Genomic DNA, 18375 nt, shown 5'->3' with positions numbered 1-18375 from the left:
TTCTCTGTGCTTATGGCAGGTTAGCCATAAAAATAAAAAATAAAAAAAAAAAATGTAGAGGATAACAAAAGCTGAGTACTTTTTACTTATCATCTCAAAACGTGGAAATTAATTAGTATAATGTGAGATTTATTGTAATTTCAACATAGTAATAGAAAAAATAACAAATGCAATGAAAATGCATTAAAAAAAATTTAAATTCTTGACAGAAATTTGGAATAATAGTAGAGTATGCAGGTATTTCTTCCCGGTTGCTTCCAGCCCCAACAACCCCCAACATACTGCATCTAAAATAGTCATGGTTGAACATGAATTAGGCTCCTTCTTAGGACATAATGAGTACATAGCTGCTCTTACTGCGAAACCCCACCTACACACCTACAGCCCTGCAGATTCTGTCAGTGATCCCAAAACCTCCTCACTGTAACATGCAAATAATGTCAAAATTGACACTAAAGGAGATACATAAGCAGACAGAAAGGCCCACACAATTCATTGACCTGCAGTCAGGTTTAAGAGACATTTTGTGACTACATACAGGCACACCTCCAAGTCAAGATCCAACCATGTTCTAGAACACATAACAGCCTCAGGGATTCCAGAGCCATATGTAAAAGAAACAAAGAGTAACAGTTTGGAAAATGTGAGCACAAGAAAGGAGAACTTTCCATGCAATTACTGTATGTATGACCATGGGTACAATTTCTTTCCATCTTGCATTGTAATGCAGTTCTGAGGATCAAAGAATGACATCTGCCTCCATGTAATTTCTTTGTAAATGTTCAACTGCTCTTAGGAGACAGTACTGATCTCTCCGTATCAATTAACAGACTTAACAGCACACGCAAAACAATAATTAAACATATTTCTTGCTTCGTTATAAATCTCGCCTGTCAAAAGGTTCTATGTCTGAGAATTACACGAGTACCAAAAAATGTCAAATCTTTCCTCTTCTTGGAAGATAAAAAAAACATGTGAATTTAGACTGGAGCTAGTGCATTTCGGGTGAAACCTTGATTGACTTTGAAAGTTTACAAATGATAAACTCAAGCTTGCCGAATGAACACATGCAGTCTACATCTAACTCACTTGAGAATCCACAAGGTGATCATCAATGTGATTCCTTCCATAATTTTAAAGGAAAAACACATCTGAATAATTTACATGGAATTCCAGAAATGGGAACAGAGTTGTAACCATTTCACATGTTTTTTTTTTTATTTTTTTTTTTTATATAGCTTCCCTTCTGTTTACATATTAACAGCAGATTAAAAAATGGCTTACTGACTGTAGAAGAGACTATCTGGCTGTCAAACATCAGCCAGCTCTGCAACTTTACTGAGCTCAAGTAAAAGAGTTCAAATGTTGTTTACGCATCATCAATCACATGGCGGCTAAAGGCAGCGCAACCCGGAAAATATGTGAAGACTCCAAGAACAGCATAAAACAGACTTGACTGATGTGTGACGATCAAAAATTAAAGATTGGATTGTAGTTATTATTAAAAAAATAATAATTTTAAAGAGTGTAAAAACATTTACAATATGCACAGGGGAAACCCTGAAAGACTCTTGGCTTAAGACCTACTCTAAAAGCAAACTGTGAAGCGGAAGGATTTTCTGAAGATGACTTCTGTCAGGTCAAGGTGTGGTATAAACCAACTTCACATTTTCTGCTGACAGAACATGATGTACAACAAAGCGAATTCTCTAAACATTTGAATACTGAACCTGCATCTCAAGCCAGCTGTCAGACAACAACCAGTCAGTCAAACTTGGACAAGAATAGAAAGGAAAGAGCTCGGTGTTGGCGTTCAGACTGAGGACCCAGAAGTGGTTCGACAAGCTTCAGATCTATTCCCACTACAAACAGCCTTTGCGTCCTTCTCTGATTTGGGTAGAGATGGAATAATAATAATAATAATAATAATGATAATAATAATAATAATAATAATAATAATAATAATGTAGCACATAATAAAAACGTTGTTCTGCACCTGTGTTATTGCGTGACCAGTGTTTCTTTATCATTGGGCCCTTGGAGGCATTGAAAGTCTGAGTGCGAGTCTCATTACTTCTCAGAGGAATGTTTGCCAGGTGGGGCTGGCTAAATGCCTTGTTCGTCTTTCAGTCAGCATCAGCAGGTTTAGAGGCCATGTGTTCATTGGCATGTTCCAAAAAAGAAAAAAAGACAAAAGTCTATGGAAATATTTTACAGAAGCATTACAGAAGTGCACACTCTATTGGAAATGTTCAGTATTTAAACAAATCCTACTTTGTCATTGAGCTGTATTTCAGTTCCCTACCCTCAAACATGTATCTGCAAAATGCATTCAAATTCTGAGCAAAGCAGAAAAGCGTTGCATGAATAAAAAGCCAATTATAATATAATAAATACTGTTGTGTGAAAAACTAACTACGCTACATTATTTACCCTGATTCATGTTTCATTTCTATCTTTACAAATCTCAGGGTTCTTTGAGTAATAGTTGTTATACGACATACACAGTAAATGCATTAAATTCCCCTTGACAATGACATGTTCATTATCAATTGCCGGTTGTTCTCCATGTGTCATGATTATAGTAATCTTCCAGCTGGTGTCTACGTCTCACAGATAAAAGACTTGCCTTTTCTGCCATCTGGTGGTTTTAAAAATAAAACCTCCAGATTCTCAAATTGCCTAATATTCAGACACACCGTCATACTGACACTAATAAGCAATATTTAAATGATTTGAAGACTATTTGCACCAAAGATGCAACAAAACCAGCAACACAGAAGTTGATATTTTGTATAAAGTTGATATTTATACCCGAATTCTTCTGGTTCATGTGTAACTGACATATAGTCTTTTCTATACGTACCGCACCAAGTTAAGACCTTTCAGGGCTTCTCATCTCTTTCACCATCTCAACGCAAAAATAACAGGAAGTCATGCTCTTTGCCTGCAACTGTTACGACTTTGGTCACAAACCAAACATTGTAGTTGGTAGAGATGCATCAAGAAAACACATGGCTCAGCACAATAACGCACACTACCGCAGCTCCCCTCGCAGTGTCAAAGATTTTCCCTTCGATGTTATGTGGTCAAGGTGTGGTCACATGCTCAAAATTCTTTACTGGCTTTCCTTCTGACAACACCTTCAGCTCGGCTTGTTCCTGTGAATTTAAATGTTTGATCACAAGCCAGCTTCAGATAAAAATGCTGTTCCAATGCCAAAAAAGTCATTCTGTTGCATAGACCCATTAGAAAATAACAACGAGCATTATGGTACTTCGGACCTCCCAGTGTTACAGGCGTCAGGATGTGATGGGGACATAAAAAGGGTCGTGGTCTCGTGGGTAAGTTCGGTTCAAAGGTTGACGCATTTACTGCAACAATAACGCATGCGAGTAGTGAGTGGCTCTGCGCCCTGTGATATTGTAAATTCATAAATCTAAATGCTAGTGCTGGAGGAGGCTGAGGAGATGGAAGCAGTTCATATTACTGGAAAACATTCAGAGATGTAAGGAGGCAGCGCCGAGCAGAGCGCATGCAAATGCAACGAGTACCAAATGTCTGTTTATGTGGGCTGCTCAGTTGTTTTAAAGGGAAACGTGAGTTTTAAGTGATAGTCCAACTGTAATCTACTCATGACATATCAAATGCTGATCTAATACAGCCTTGAAAAGAGCCTGTAAAACACTGTTTGTTTCTTTGTGGGGAGCAGAAGCTGTCGTCAGCTTTAATTCATGTCAGTTACGTTAGAGTTTGTCGTAGAAGTTTACAGGAATGCATGTATTAATAATGCAACAAAAGCTGAAAGATTTAATAGACTAATTGTCAATTACGTTGATGAACAGAAAACTTTACTAATCGTTTAAGTAATTTATTAAGTACAAGTATTAAACATCTGCTGGTCCCAACTCCTCAAAGTTGAGGATTTGCTGCTTTCCTGTTTTACGTGATCGAGGTTGTGATCGCAACCTGAAGAAAAGAAATATCAAAACATAATCAAATGATGTCGAAAATAATAGTAGTAGGTCCAATTGTCATAAGACATTAAGTGCTTGAAGATGATGTTTTTTCCCCTCAATTATTAAAAGCATTTCAGATGTATTTTGGTTTGGTTGGGCATAAGGGGAAAAAAAAAAAAAAAAATATGAAGAGAATATTGAACCCGTGACACCTGTATTGTGTATTGCGCCAGACTGTAAACTCACTGTATCACTACAAGGCTAGAAAAAAAAAAGCACAATATGTGTACCCTACGATACGGAGTGATCGCTCAGAGTCGTGGACAAGCAAAATCAATATCGCTGCTAGAGTTCTTCTCGCCAACTCCACACTGTACGTGGATCATTAGATGAGATCAGTGGACTACACATGCTGCTTGGATTTGTTTAACCTGAGGTTAAATGGTTTAACGTGGTGGATTTTAAAAGGGATGATTGACGATAAACGGGTATCGCGCGCTGTAAACAAGACAGCTCATCCACTCTTGACCCTTTTTATCAGGGGAAATGTTTAGCCTTCACACATTTCAGGGCCTTATCAGATGGCTGCACGGTCAGATGATAAGGTCACCCATTCAAAGACTACTATTATACATAGCTTTTACATAACAATATATCCAACACACCCCGAAGGCCACATGTTGCACTTTCCAGCACTTAAAACTACAAAAGAAGCAATTTCTTAAATGACACCGAACACTCAAAATGTGTCGAATAACTTATTGCACTTTCCCTTAAACGTGAAATTGAATGACAGCAAACCAGTTTCAGGCCAGAGTTGACAATGATTTACTTCACCTATGTTTGAGTCCAGTGCCTGCAGCACTGGACTCAAACAAAGACTGAAACTTTTTTTTCCATCGTTACAAGACTGCGTCACCTACCCCTGGGTCAGGTCGGGTCGGGCCTCGGTCGGATACTCGCGGCTCTCTGAGGGAGCCTCTGCAGTTTGGCCGTCAGGATGATGTGCGTCTTTGTTCGGGGCTGACAGCTCGACTGCTGCCACCTGCTCTCGCGCCGTGATGTTTGTGTCAGGGCTCTGAGTAATTGTATCCGCCCACTCACTACTTTGCGGAGCCCTATTGTGTTCAATCTGCGTGGCGTCTGATTGCAGCTCCGGACTGTGCGTCACATTCTCTGCGACAACCTCTGCAGCACCAGAAGTATCTGTTAAAGCACCGTTTGTGGCGATACTGCTGGTTTTTATGCTTTCTTTGCTCGCTTCATCTCTCTTTTCTGTTTCTGCAGTCAGTGAAACTTGCGCCTCTGCCTCTGTTAATGAGGGTGTGATCCCATCCTCCTCTCTTGTGTTACTGCCAGTGGAGTGTATGTATTCAGAGCTCCTGATATCTTCGTGAGCCTGATATTGTCCCTCCTTTCTTGGGAGTTGTTTGTCTCCATTAGAGCGGTCTTCTGTTTCCAAGTCCACGGTCCAGTTTCCCTCTGACCCCTCCCTCTGCCCGTGCATCTCACCGGCGGGTGAAGCCAAGTCACATACCATCAGTGTGTTCACCTGCTGAACCGGTGTGGCCGGTAACTCCTCCTTTCTCCTCTCCTTCCGCTTGTCTTCTTTCATTTGTGGCTGCGCTGCGGTTTCTGCTTCTTCCGCCTGACTCTCTGCATCATTGCCGACAAGAAACTCGGTTGTTCCCGTTTCCTCCATTCTTAGTTGTTGCTGTACTTCTGTTCGGCTATTGCAATCCTCTGTCTTTTCTTCACTTCCTGTTCTGCCCTCATGCTCCATTCTAACAATCACGACTCTCACATCTCCCTCGTCCCTCCCGCTCATCCCTCCTTCCGCAGCATCCGCACGCAGCGCCACATCTTTCCTACCATCCGCCGCGATAGTTTCTTCTCCTTCACCCGTCGTGGACATCTCTTCCTCCCCGCTGCCTGCCGTGTTGTCCTCTTCAGCGCTGTAGTAAATCTCCACGGCAATGCCATCATCTGACCCCATGCTCAGATACACGGGGCTTTGAGGCCCGTCATCCGTCTGCCCAAAGGAGTCGGAAAGACTCTCCGTTTGAATATTTAGCTTAAGTTCCTTCCCTGCACTCATTTTATCCGGCTCCGCGGAGGGACAGCCGGCAGCAGCGCCCTCCTCGTCTGTGACTAACTCTTTCAAGAGGATCACTCTCCGCTTGGAGCCGGTAACCTGAGTATCCGTCCCTCGGGATGCTACCCAGTCAGAAGCGGGAGGGGGAGAGTTCTGACACACGGGGACGGACCTGACAATGTCGCGAACAAGGCTGCTGCTGTCCGATATCCCCTCTGAGCTGGAGCGGGTCAGCTCTGAGTAAGGAATGTTATCACCGTCATCAGGTTTAGGACCCGAATCGGGAGAGGAAGGTTGTTCCAGGTGTCTTTCATGCCGAGAAGCACCAGAGGTTTGGTACGAGGTAAATCCGGAGCTCTCGCTTAAAGAAATCGTCTGCCTTTCGCTGGGGGAGGCAAAAACATCTCCAGTATCATTCATTCTGCGAGCGGCAGATTCAAACTCATGTGAAGTCGACAGGCGAGAGTATATAATATCAGTTTCTGTGTGGCATTCATTCAGGGTTTTGACCACGACAGGTTCTGTTTTGGTGTCGTGATGTCTTATCTCTGTACGGATTTGAGGTGAAGGGCTCAAGAGCGAAGAGATTATCTCAGCAGTGAAACTCTTGGGGAAAAGCGAATCGTACAAAGCTCCATAAACTGCATATTGACTGACGAGACGGACGCTCTTTTCACCGCTAACAGCCGAAGTTGTGGCGACACTCTTGGCAGTTTCGGGAGGAGGCCTACACACGGGAGGAGTGTGGGAAATTAAGACTTCGTTATGGATGCTGGGAGAGTCTGCCGCGTGATGAACAGAAGCCGACTCTGTAACAGTGGTGTCATTTTTGGAGTCGACACTTGCCAGGGAGGGATCACTCTTTGAGATTACACTTTCAGCTGTGTGAGGGGCATCAGGGTGATGATGTGATAAAGACACACCGGTGGATTCAGTGTTTTTGTTGAACTCTAGGAGGATAACATTGTCGCTCGGATCGTTGCTCGGGAGGGCCGAGTCGACAGCCGCTGCTTTGTGATCTGTGGTGTGGAGCACGATTGGCGGCTGGCTGGATGAAAGGCCAGGTGCAGTCTGGGTATTCACAACAGAAGGGGTTTGTGTACGAGTGGTAGGAGAAGACTTGGCATCCCTTTTGGATGAGTCAATGTGAACAGGAATGGTCTCTTTCTTCTCGGATGAACCGGGATAGTCCAGTTCCAGCTCAGGAATGGACGCGATTGGTGCTTTCAGATTTTCCTCGGGAACGTCCAAAATATCAAAGCCGTTGGTGAGAGGTCGATTTGATTCTGGTTGGGTGTTTATTGTGACAGATGAATGGGACTGGTTAGGAAAAGTAAAGTATGATTCTGACTTATTTGTGGCCACAGGAGGAGGAGAAGGAATGCCAAATGTGCTGCTGCTATCAAGCTCCGGTTGAGACATACTGAACATCATCTTGGTGTTGGTCTGACCCAACTCCATCTGACTGAGGTCCACAGGAATCTAGAAGAAGATCATTTACAGTTTCACTGATAGAATGATACAGATTATACAGTCAAAACCTTTTATGGAAATATTCATGATTTGTAGATGAGTTTTCTGGATATACCTTCAAAACTGGTTTAAATTTCGTTAAACAACCTTCTGGGTTTTAGAGATATTACCCGAGAAGTATCTTCCAGAAAAACACATGCTCGGTCCCACAATGTTAATGCATTGTCACATGTCAAATGAAGTTGAGGAGAACTTTAGGGAATGGCGTTACCTCGTCTTGCTCTTCAATGCCTTGGCTATGAAGGCCAAAAATGCTCTTTGAGATATTCTCTTGATCCTTCTTCTTCCTCTTTCTAAGGCCGAAGGAAAAAGAGGCAAACCTTTTGGGCTTACGGAGGTCCAACTCCGAGTAGCTGAATTCTTTACCCTGGAAGAGACAAAATTTGAAGAGAGGTGAAAATCGCGAGAAAATAATGTAACGCAAGATCAAATTCCTAGATAGTTATCATCTAAATTAATATAACGTGTTACTAAAAGCATCTACAAATCTCTACTTTGTGATTAATAACAGAGTGAAACTTTTACACATTTTTGCTGCTTTATCTGTCATTGTAAAAATATGAGTACCTAACTTATAAAACTTACCTTGTACTAAATAGAATAAAAACGTACCCATACCATACATACTAACCGTTTTAAGCCCTCACCAAAAGTTAATTAGGAACCTTCCAACATGGCTTCTTTAGGTGGTAAGAATGAGTATATTGCACAATTCTAATCACACAGATTACGAGTCCTTGCACATATAAACAAGAAAAAGAATTGACACACTAACTTCATTCCAAGCAGTAAAAGCTGCTCCACCCTGAAAGAAATGAAAGACTAGTAGAACACGATTTACAAAACCTATAGTAGTGGCTACCAAGATACTTAGTCAGAGGTTTTTTTTAATTACCACACGATACTGTTAAAAATCCTGTAGTCAACTCTAGATCACAAAATCACAAAATCTACATCATGTACAGCCAAATAAAAATAGAAAGTGGAAGTGTCGAAACGAATTATCTTAAAAGTGATGTCAAAGTATTTTTGGAGAGCAGGTTGTACGAACCGGGTGTTCCCTGACAGATATTTTAAAAAGATACTAAAGCATGCTCGTGTAGGAAAACATTGATCGAAAAGATAAAAGTGATGCCATTGTTTTGTTGAGCTGTGATGACAAAGGAGAATGGCACAGACATCTGTCACATTTCTAACTGGGTGTGCCTGCAAGAATTCTTCCTTCTGCGGTGGATAGTTTGTAAAGTATTTCAAGCAAAGACAACAATCGGAGTGGAAAATTAGTCGAGTGGGTCAACAGGGTAACTCTTCTTTATTAAACACATCTGAAGTCGGGTGTCTTAACATATATGTTATCAAAATCACGACTGCAGAAACTCTGTACATCTTCCGCCGCAAACTAAAAACACACCTCTTCAGACTTTACCTTGAACAGGAGAACTTTAGCAGCGCTTAAAATGGCACTTACTGATGGCACTTTGTAGTTTGGCCTTCTCGAAGAAATTGTATTTTCTTGATTCTTGTTGTTCTGGGTTTTGTACGCTCATGGCTGAAATGCACTTAATGTAAGTCGCTTTGGATAAAAGCGTCGGCTAAATGAAATGTAATGTCATGTAATCAGCAAAATTCTGTAGAAAGGTGTGGATGCGTGTCGTATGCGTGTGTTTGCAAGTGAACTACGAAGGGACAGAGATTAAAACGGAGATACGACCACCCACAAAAGCTTTACCCTTCTGTGATTTACGTCAAAGTAAATTCAAAAGTCTTACTGGTAAAAGCTGTTGTTTTAGCTTGACATGACATAAAATGAAGGACAACTTGCTGAGAGGTTAAAACCAAATCGTCACTCTGTAGCTTACAAAAGAAGAAATATGAATTTTCACCAGAAATGTTAAATATCATAATATCATAAAACAATACAACCTTTCCTTGCTCACATCAATACACTGTGGCTTTTTTTTGCCACTGCAGGCTTATTTCTATTCTGCTATGAGCAGCTTGTAGCAGCCAATGTCAGCTAACGTCAGATAACTCATACAGTTACTGAGGTCCACATCCTCTGAATTATATTATTATTTAAAGTCAATGAGGCTCCTACTTCCGCTCACGTATAGCCATACTCTATACGTAAAAACACCCGGTGTGGCTTCCTTGAGCTGCTTAATTGCGTGAACGCCGAGTCAGCATTTATACAGGCCCAAGCCACCTTAAAAGACCCACATCCAATATTGCAAAAAAATTTGATAAGGCATTTTATGTTTTAGTCCACCAGTAGCCTAATGCTTTAACCCACCTTACTACCACAAACCACTGCATGATGCCATTAACGAAGTGTGTTATTTTATGCTTTATGCCCATTCTGTATCATCTGTCCAAACGCAACACACAATCCCCTATTGTATTCCAACTTATAAAGCTGTACGTCATCTGCGCAACAGGTCTCAACGACATCAACAGTCTGATCATGGTCGATCTTCACCACAACAACCTGTAAAACAAAGCACTGGCACCCTCTTCTGGAGCCTTGGCGCTGTCTTCCACCAGCTTAAGTGCTTAAACCTAAATTAAATCAACTTCAGGCAACGCTGAAAATGAAAAAGGCCAAAGTAATGCAGATAAAATTGAGTAGTAAGAAAGTACAAATTTCTTCACCGAGTTTGGAAAGACTGTGCGTGCAGACCGTCAGTGTTGCCCATGTTATTTTTTGTGATATGGTGCCCTCTAGAGAGAACTCGTGTATGTTGGTCACCTGCTGTCATGCCGTAAATCTGTCCCTTTTTGGGGCAACTCCAAAATTACGCGTGCTTGATCATCATTATGCAAGAAAGAACCTAAGGCAGTCATTAAACCACAGCTGGACTGGAGCAACCGCTGAACAGGGAGATCAACTATGAATTCACTTCAATTATGAAGTAACATAACAGGACGATCATGTTTCAAGAAAAAAATATATATACTCCCGAAAATATTCCTGTTTAGACGAGTTTCTCATTCCTTCAGACTGCTCTGAGAAAACCTGTAGACCTGTTCTGCAATCTGAGAGTGAACACTCTCGACCACACCAACATGAAAGACATTGTCACAAGAATCTATGAATACATTTTAGGAATGATAAAATGAGACTGAGACTCTTCACAATATTAGTCACAACCTTTTATACTGTTTAAAATTGTAGCATCATGTGTCATTTCTGTTAACCCCTGTATATCATCATTACACAATATAGCATGAGGGTTAAAAGCAAATTGAGAATTTTTTGTTACAAATTTCTAAGACAGCAGAGTGAGAGGTTTAAATGGTATTGGGTTTTTTTCTACGCATGTCCAAAGAAAAATTGTTTGTCTTTAAAATTGGTATACAATTTAAATCCCTGGCAATATTTTGGTCTCATTAGCAATAAATGCTAACACCATTCAATCAGAATTTCTATTAGAGGAAACAAATGATCTGTTGTATATTTTAACTCATGAGGAAACTGGTAACACTTTTTTTTTTTTTTAACAGTGATAAATTCAATATGTAGAAGAATTTGGAAAGCAGTCCGTTTTTGAGTCCAACCAGCATTATTGACTTTGTTAGTGCAGCAAAACAATGCAGTTCTAATAAACCTCGTGATTATATACTGTACTTTTCTCAGTGACAGAAATACTTTAAAAATAAAAAAAAAAGTATTTTTCAAGAAGTTCCTGTGAAAAAAGGTCAACAGTTAAGAAAGCACCACTGACCTTTGCCCTGGGTGCAGTTGCATAGAGAGAAGGCCGCTTGTTGTCCGGAACAATGTTGTCGGTCCAGGTTTCTCCATCTGTGTTACTGGGCTCCACAGCACTGAGGGCGACAGAGTTCAAAGGTGAATGTGTAGAATCTCTGCTACCTGAATACATCTATTAGTCTTTATAATTATAGACATCTAACAAGCATAACGGCTAGACCAGGGGCGAATGCTTGGAACAGTCATTTCAAAAGCGTTTTGGTCCGTCTGTACCGCTGCGATTAGATTGCAGAAACATCCATCTCATCCTGTTTGTGCATTAGAAAATCAGTTCCTTTAACAATAGGAAATATACGTTGCTTAGCAGAATAAAACAGTGAATCACTGCTTGGGGAACGAGGAACAGAACCGGCTATGCAGAGAGTTTATGATCCTTAACGTTTCATGTTAATTGTGACTTGTGTGGAACAAAAGGCTAATTAGGTCATCAGGAAACAGTCATTGGACATGAAAACCCCACCTTAAAACACCTAAAACCGAAAACAAAGTCACCTGAAACAAAGTGTCACGGCCACAAACCTAAATTATCAGCTGATTTTAAACTTAAACGACGTGTTTTCGGCTTTGTTTAGTCATCAGTTTTCCCTCCGATTTTTAATGTCCACCTCCAGGTGTTGTCAAAGTCAACAGAGAGGTGGCATCAATAATCACCAGCTGTCAACTCATCAAACAATTGGTACAAAGGTCTCCTTTATACACAGACCGTTTCCCTTTACATGAAACAGGAAGCCAAGTGAAAAGCAAACATTAGTCGCATCGCCACAATTTTTTGTTATCACTGTAAGTTCAGCAGCTATATTCATGTGTACACTGCAAACAAGTGCGCCATTTTACCTGGCTCTTGACCTTTTCCTGTACTCGCGGAGGTGACAACTGTTCAGGGTCTTTCTTGTTTACAAGCCTCATGCAGTTTTGGTGATTGGGAGGCGACAAACGTTCTACCCGAGACTCATTTAGAGACACGCACGCAAAAGCAGCAACCAAAAGTTTTGAATTTGTCCACAAATCAGTCAAGTACTCGACCACTGCAATGTCTGAGACAAATAAGCTGTTCTGGGTAAAAAAACCAAACAAAAAAAAAACCAAACATGTCCCAAGATAAGCAGATAAGTTATGTTTTTGTCCCTCGGTGATCCGTGTTTACATGTCAACACACCGGATAAGCCGAAACATGCGTGGCTCTTTCACTGTGTGAACTCGCACAACACCTGATATTCATGACCAACAATCTCATCGATGTCATATTTTGGATTAAGTTCAACAGGTTGTAACTGAGACGACGACAGTGTCCTCTGTTCTCTCTGTGGCTGTGCAGTAAAATGTGACCATGTTTGTTTGGACGAGGGAAAAACGTACAGAAAAAAAAAAAAGAGCGACAGAGAGAGAGAGAGAAAAAAAAAAAAAGAAGAGCGACACGGAGAGAACAGAAGAGAGGCCGACTCCAATGAATCCACCTTCACATTTGCATCTGTACATAGAAACGGGCCGACACTGCCTACAGCCAAACCACATATTTTGTCTATGAAACTAAAACAGGCACCACTGTAAAGGGTTAGTTCAACACATAAGAGTATATGCATTTAAGTCCCTATGGTGAGTATGTAGCTGGAGGTGGAGGCGGATTGGCTTTACCTTTTGTTTCTGTAGACTGGCTTTAACGCTCATTAATTCATAAATTAATTTCTTACTCGTCTAATCTGTACAAAACAGTTTCAAAACAACATTTTGGAAAGCCGATTTCATGACCGTTGGACAGAACCAGGCGAGCGGTTTTGCTTCGTGCTAAGCTAACCCTATAGTGTACAGACATGACAGTGATATCGGTCTCCTCATTTAACTCTTGGCAGGCACAACAAAGTCCAATTTTACAAACTAATAAAAAAAAAAAGAAAAAAAAAAAGGTTTTGAATTGTAACCATGATGAGGTAATAAGCACATCGGAGCCTGACTGTGCTTCTAAATATACCAAAAGAAGATTGCTTTTATCCCTCAGCTCAAACAATCCATTACATTGGTGTGCATGGCCATGCGTGGTAAAGTATGGCTCTGGCTCTGTGAAAATGAATTTAATTGTCCCGTGTACGCAGTGTGTCCGTGTAAAATAGAATGAAGCTGCTGTCTTCGAACCGCCCTGCATGAATAGACGTTAGATGAACGAATGAGTAAAGGGTATTTAAACCTGAGACATGCATAACCAGCATTTGAGGGAGTTGACGGACAACTATGTAGGTCACTCTACTCTGGTTTATAGTCACAGACGGTGAAGGACAAGTACGCCATGACTTTGCAGTTAAAGTCCAATAATATTGTCACTCACTGCGTGGCTACAATTTAATTGTATGCATATCCTGCTGTAATCTGACAAAAGCCTGACTGCTGTATCTACACAGGTGCCAACATTAACACGTTAGTGCCGCAGCCTGAAAGGGATGTTAATGTTTAACACGTTAGTGCCGCAGCCTGAAAGGGATGTTAATGTTTAACTATTGCATTGTTCAGAGCGCACAGCTATCACTGCGACGGCCAACTGATGTTGGGACGTTGGGACGATAATGAATCATGCAAATAATTTGGCCTCTTGGTGACAACACATCTCTACGGCTACAGATGATGGAGGCTAACTGCTCCTGACTGAGCAGCTTGTTGACTCCTTGTCCGAACTCGTAGATGTCAAGTGATGGAATGTACAAGAATACAGCATACGGCACACGAGGTTATGTCCAATCCAATATTCCTTCAATAAGTTAATTAATAGAGCACAAAAGTTAGCAAACAGACAAAATTGATCCATCTTCTGAACAATAGATAATCTATATCTTTTGTCGAAAGGAATACTTATTTTTATCAGCTAGAAGTTTTTTTTATAATGTGAAATCAATACTCCTTTATTATCAATAACAATGGACTAAATAGAACAGATGTAAAGGTCCTCAAGAGCATTACATCACAATGTGCCACCTGAAGCTTAACTGATAAAGCCATCTCTCTTCATTGGTAAAAAAAAAAAATGTTTAACACTTTATCTTTTAACATAATATAGCCATTATGAAAAACATTACACTTTCTTAATGAGATATTTTGTGTCCGTTTAACTCAGCGTACATTCAGTCCATGTAGCCCCAGTGTTGACTTGCTTACGCTTCATTACATAAAGACAACAGGTTCCACAATACAGTGACTCACTTTGAACTCGATTGTTTCCAATGGCAGACATTTCAACACAATTGAGTTGAGACATCTGAACTCCAACGGTGTCAGATATGTTGCCAACCTGCATCCCCAAGCACAACAATTGTGTTTGTGTGTGCGTCTAATCGAGTAGTAGTTTCAGGAGAATGCAATAGGCATGTGGAGTGGCAGGTTTCTGTACAGTACCTCTATTAATCCACAACTGCACTCAGGAGCCCGAGAAACCTCACCAGAAAATAAAAGTGTGGGTGTGTGAGGCTCGTTGGAGAAATTAACATTCAGTGGTCCCTCGATAATTTCACACAGTGGTGGTTTAAAAAAAAATCTGACTTTGACGTCACCGTGAACTGTCTGAAAGGCTATGGAATCAAAACAAACACAATAACTTGAAGATTTATTTCTTAGACCCTGAAATCCTCAAGTCTCTGCCAGATAAAATCCTGGACATGGATTAAAACTAAATCCTTAACTAACAACAAAAACAGATTTAGTCTGCAGGTCCAGATTTAATTCTATCTAGGACATTTCCTCCACAATGTCAACAATTAAAAATAAATCCCTTTAACAGAATATCTAATATAATAGTTCATCAAATTCATTTAAGGCGTAAATGTGACTGATAAGCAGTGGATAAAATACTCTTAAAAAAGACTCACAATTCATTTTTATCCTGCTGTGGTTGTTGTTTATTATCTCAATGTGTGCTCTCCATGCACTGTTAAACTGTACCCTCGCGTTACCTCCGTGTGCCACTTCTTGTGTGCAAAGGCGGTCCGCACAGTGTCAGCTCATCATGTTTTTTTTTTCTCTGTGCAAACACAAGCCGTCACTCAGTCTGGCCTGAAACCACATGAACAACATGATTACATTGTCCTGGCATGTGACGTGTGGCTCAACCGCCACCCCACCCGTGTGTGTATGCATGCATGCACACCCATTGTTTACACATCCCTCAAGCTTTACACAGACCACGTTTACTCCTTTGGGACCATTTCTGACCAATATGTTGACAGTCTGTGCCTTTTTCCCATGCATATATTCACACTACCAGGTGTCCAGTGGTGACGCTTTTTTCATCTACTACTTTTTATGAGCCTCCAGGGTTAAGTTGCAATTGCCCGTTCGACCCGTATCGACCCATCTCTTTATCCAAGACTACAACTTGTGAAAATGCATACATAAGACTGGACCTACTTATCAGCCAATATGTTACCAATAATCACAAATGTATTGGTAGCAAATTGAAAAACAACAGATCCTTGTATGGGGATCATAATTTTATATTGTTCATCAATCAGATGCCACTCCAGATGCTCAATGTAACTCTGTTAAGACTATGTTGATTTAAAAAAAAAAAAAAAAAAAAAAAAAAAAAAAAAAAAGCCTCCAGAAGATATACAAGTTAACCATGAATGTGTCTTGCAACTTTTTCACTTTTCTTGAATCCATTTTATTTATTTAAAATCGGTTACAAGAAATTGTTATCGGTCCTGAAAATCCAACAACTGACAGCTGTTACTTTGTACTCAGCACAAATGTGTCTCTTTTGTTTATAATTTAATTTCAAAACCGCTACTATCTGCAACTATCGATCACAATTACCATTATCAATTAAAACATTTTACAGTTGTGAAAAATGAAGTACATCCCATGGAAATTCTTCAAAAAAAATTTGAACCTCTTTAAAACAGTAAGTATTGATAAAAGTGGTACATAAAATTGACATTTTGTAGTCATTTTCATAATTTAAATAAACAAACCAATGGATCAGTCACATGGATAAAGTTTTACATTTATTACACCTTCAAATCAATAGAATAAGGGTTTCCAAATAAGGTTTCCGTGATTAGAACTTACTTTGGGAGTGTCAGGCGGATCCATGTCATTTTTAAACCTCTGACATCACAAGTCTTAAATAAATGTGATGCTAATCTAAAGAGCACACTAAGACCCTCAGAAGAAGAGTTGTTGATAGGCTGGTAAGGGGGGGATTAAAAACCTCTTATTCAAAATGAATAATGCCAGTCGAAGGAAAATTATCCACAAACTGTGTAGAGTTCAAATAATGACATTTTTTTTTCCAAGACTGGCTGCCCCTGCAGATTCAGTCCAGACGTTTGAAGTTTTGAGGTGCTTCAAGTCTTCTTTTTGAATCAAAGGATCTGCAGTCACCTCTTGCAGCTGTTGGTGTCAACGTGGATTTGTCAAAAATCAGAAAGAGATTGCACAAGTTTGACCTGCATGGGAGGCGTGCCAGGAAAATGTGCTTCTGCATTTGCTGTCCAAAAAGAACATTAAAGCTAAACGACAGTTTACCAGTGAACATAGTGAAGATCAGGCCTGTTGGAATAACGTGCTCCGAACAGACGGCTCCAGTACAGACTTGTTCGGCCAAAGTCACAGTTGACATGACCAGAATAACGATTTTCAAGAGAAGAATTTCACACAAACACAAAACCAGATTTGAAACCCACTGAAATGTCGTGAGGGGGTTTGCAACAGCCGGTACGTGCAAGGAAACTCTCGAGCATCCTGCAAGTGAAGGGATTTTGCGTGGAAGAGTGGTCAGCAATACCATGTCGGAGACTGGTGGACAAAAATACAAAACGTCAACAAGAAGTTATTTCTGCTAAAAAGGGAGTGTTGTTACTTTTTTCTACTGAAGAATATAACATCTATTGATGTTTTTGTTGAACGAATGACTGAAAAAGCTCATTTTCATTGTGTTTCTGTTCATTTATATCATCCTTATATTTAAGCATGTATCAAAGAGCACCAAGTGTTTGCTTGTCCAAATATATAAAAACAAAAGCCAATCATTTCCATGGGATATACTTACTTGTTAAAACAATTGTGAGTTGCTTATTTTTCTTAACTAACCAAAGATAATCTGTTTAAAATCCCAAACAACAACAACAAAACAGAAACTACTCTAAAAAGCCATTTCTACTTATAAAGTGATTCATTGATAAATAGATTATTATAATAGCTGCAGATAGATTTTCTGTTAATTAACTAATTGAGCACTTGACTAATTACTTCAGGTCTAAATAATATGATCACATTACTGAGTGGAGGAAAGTAACTTTTGCAGGACTCTGCAAGTTTTCAGAGTAATGTCCTCCAGGCTAAAATCTCTAAAAGTTGAATCACCACCAAAAACATGGTAAATGGAAATGGTTTTTAAATGACAGTTGGAAATAGCTCTTTTTAACCTCCATACTCTAATTTCATTAAATATTGTATTGCCCGTTAACTTTCTCCACTAGAGGATAGTGTTTGACATCAATGTTCAAACTATTTGGAAAGTTTGGACACATATCTTTTAGTAATATTGGCAATTTAGGCGTAGAACAATAATGACTGCCAAAAAAAAAAAAAAAAAAAAAAAAAAAAGTGGTTTCTTTTCAAAAACGAGCTGACTGGTGTCTTTGTTTGACAAAACCGTTGGACGTAAAAAGAGCAGCCGCTATAAGGTATAAACACTGGAGGCCATCTGCAGCTTTATGGCTTTTCGAGGCGTGAGAAGACGCACGTTTCTTGCTCCTCCACCAGAACCCATACGTCACATGCGCAGGCGTGAAACACACGGCACCGATTCAACATCATGGCATCCTTGAATCATACCTGAGCACCTGCTGGTCCTCATTAGCCGACTTCTCGGAGGCAGAGCCGCTCCTCGACTTTATCTTGAACTTGAAGAACTTAAACTTCTTCCTCTCGCCCTCATTTTTGTCCGCGTCCTTGTCCACCGATTCGCCCAAGCTGGCTTCGCTCTTGGAGAAGAAACTTTTCAGAGTCTTTCTGGTGGACGGGCCCTTCTTCGCCAT

General features: G+C 40.2%; 1 protein-coding gene across 1 annotated transcript in view; it reads right to left on the bottom strand.

The window, feature by feature from the left end:
* The window catches only part of crybg2 (crystallin beta-gamma domain containing 2), a 39130-nt gene extending 20755 nt beyond the window's left edge, over positions 1-18375 (bottom strand). The window contains exons 1-4 of the mRNA XM_069176466.1: positions 18173-18375; positions 11313-11412; positions 7799-7954; positions 4883-7536 (exon numbers count right to left, since the gene is read on the bottom strand). Of these exons, the coding sequence (XP_069032567.1) occupies positions 4883-7536; positions 7799-7954; positions 11313-11412; positions 18173-18375 (3113 nt within the window). The remainder of the gene's footprint in view (positions 1-4882; positions 7537-7798; positions 7955-11312; positions 11413-18172) is intronic.

Source organism: Embiotoca jacksoni, unplaced genomic scaffold, assembly GCF_022577435.1.
Source record: "Embiotoca jacksoni isolate LCO1_2020_lvr unplaced genomic scaffold, fEmbJac1.0.p SCAF_7, whole genome shotgun sequence".
NCBI lineage: Eukaryota > Metazoa > Chordata > Actinopteri > Embiotocidae > Embiotoca > Embiotoca jacksoni.
Note: the sequence above shows the minus strand (reverse complement) of the source record. Positions and strands in the feature narration are given on the sequence as shown.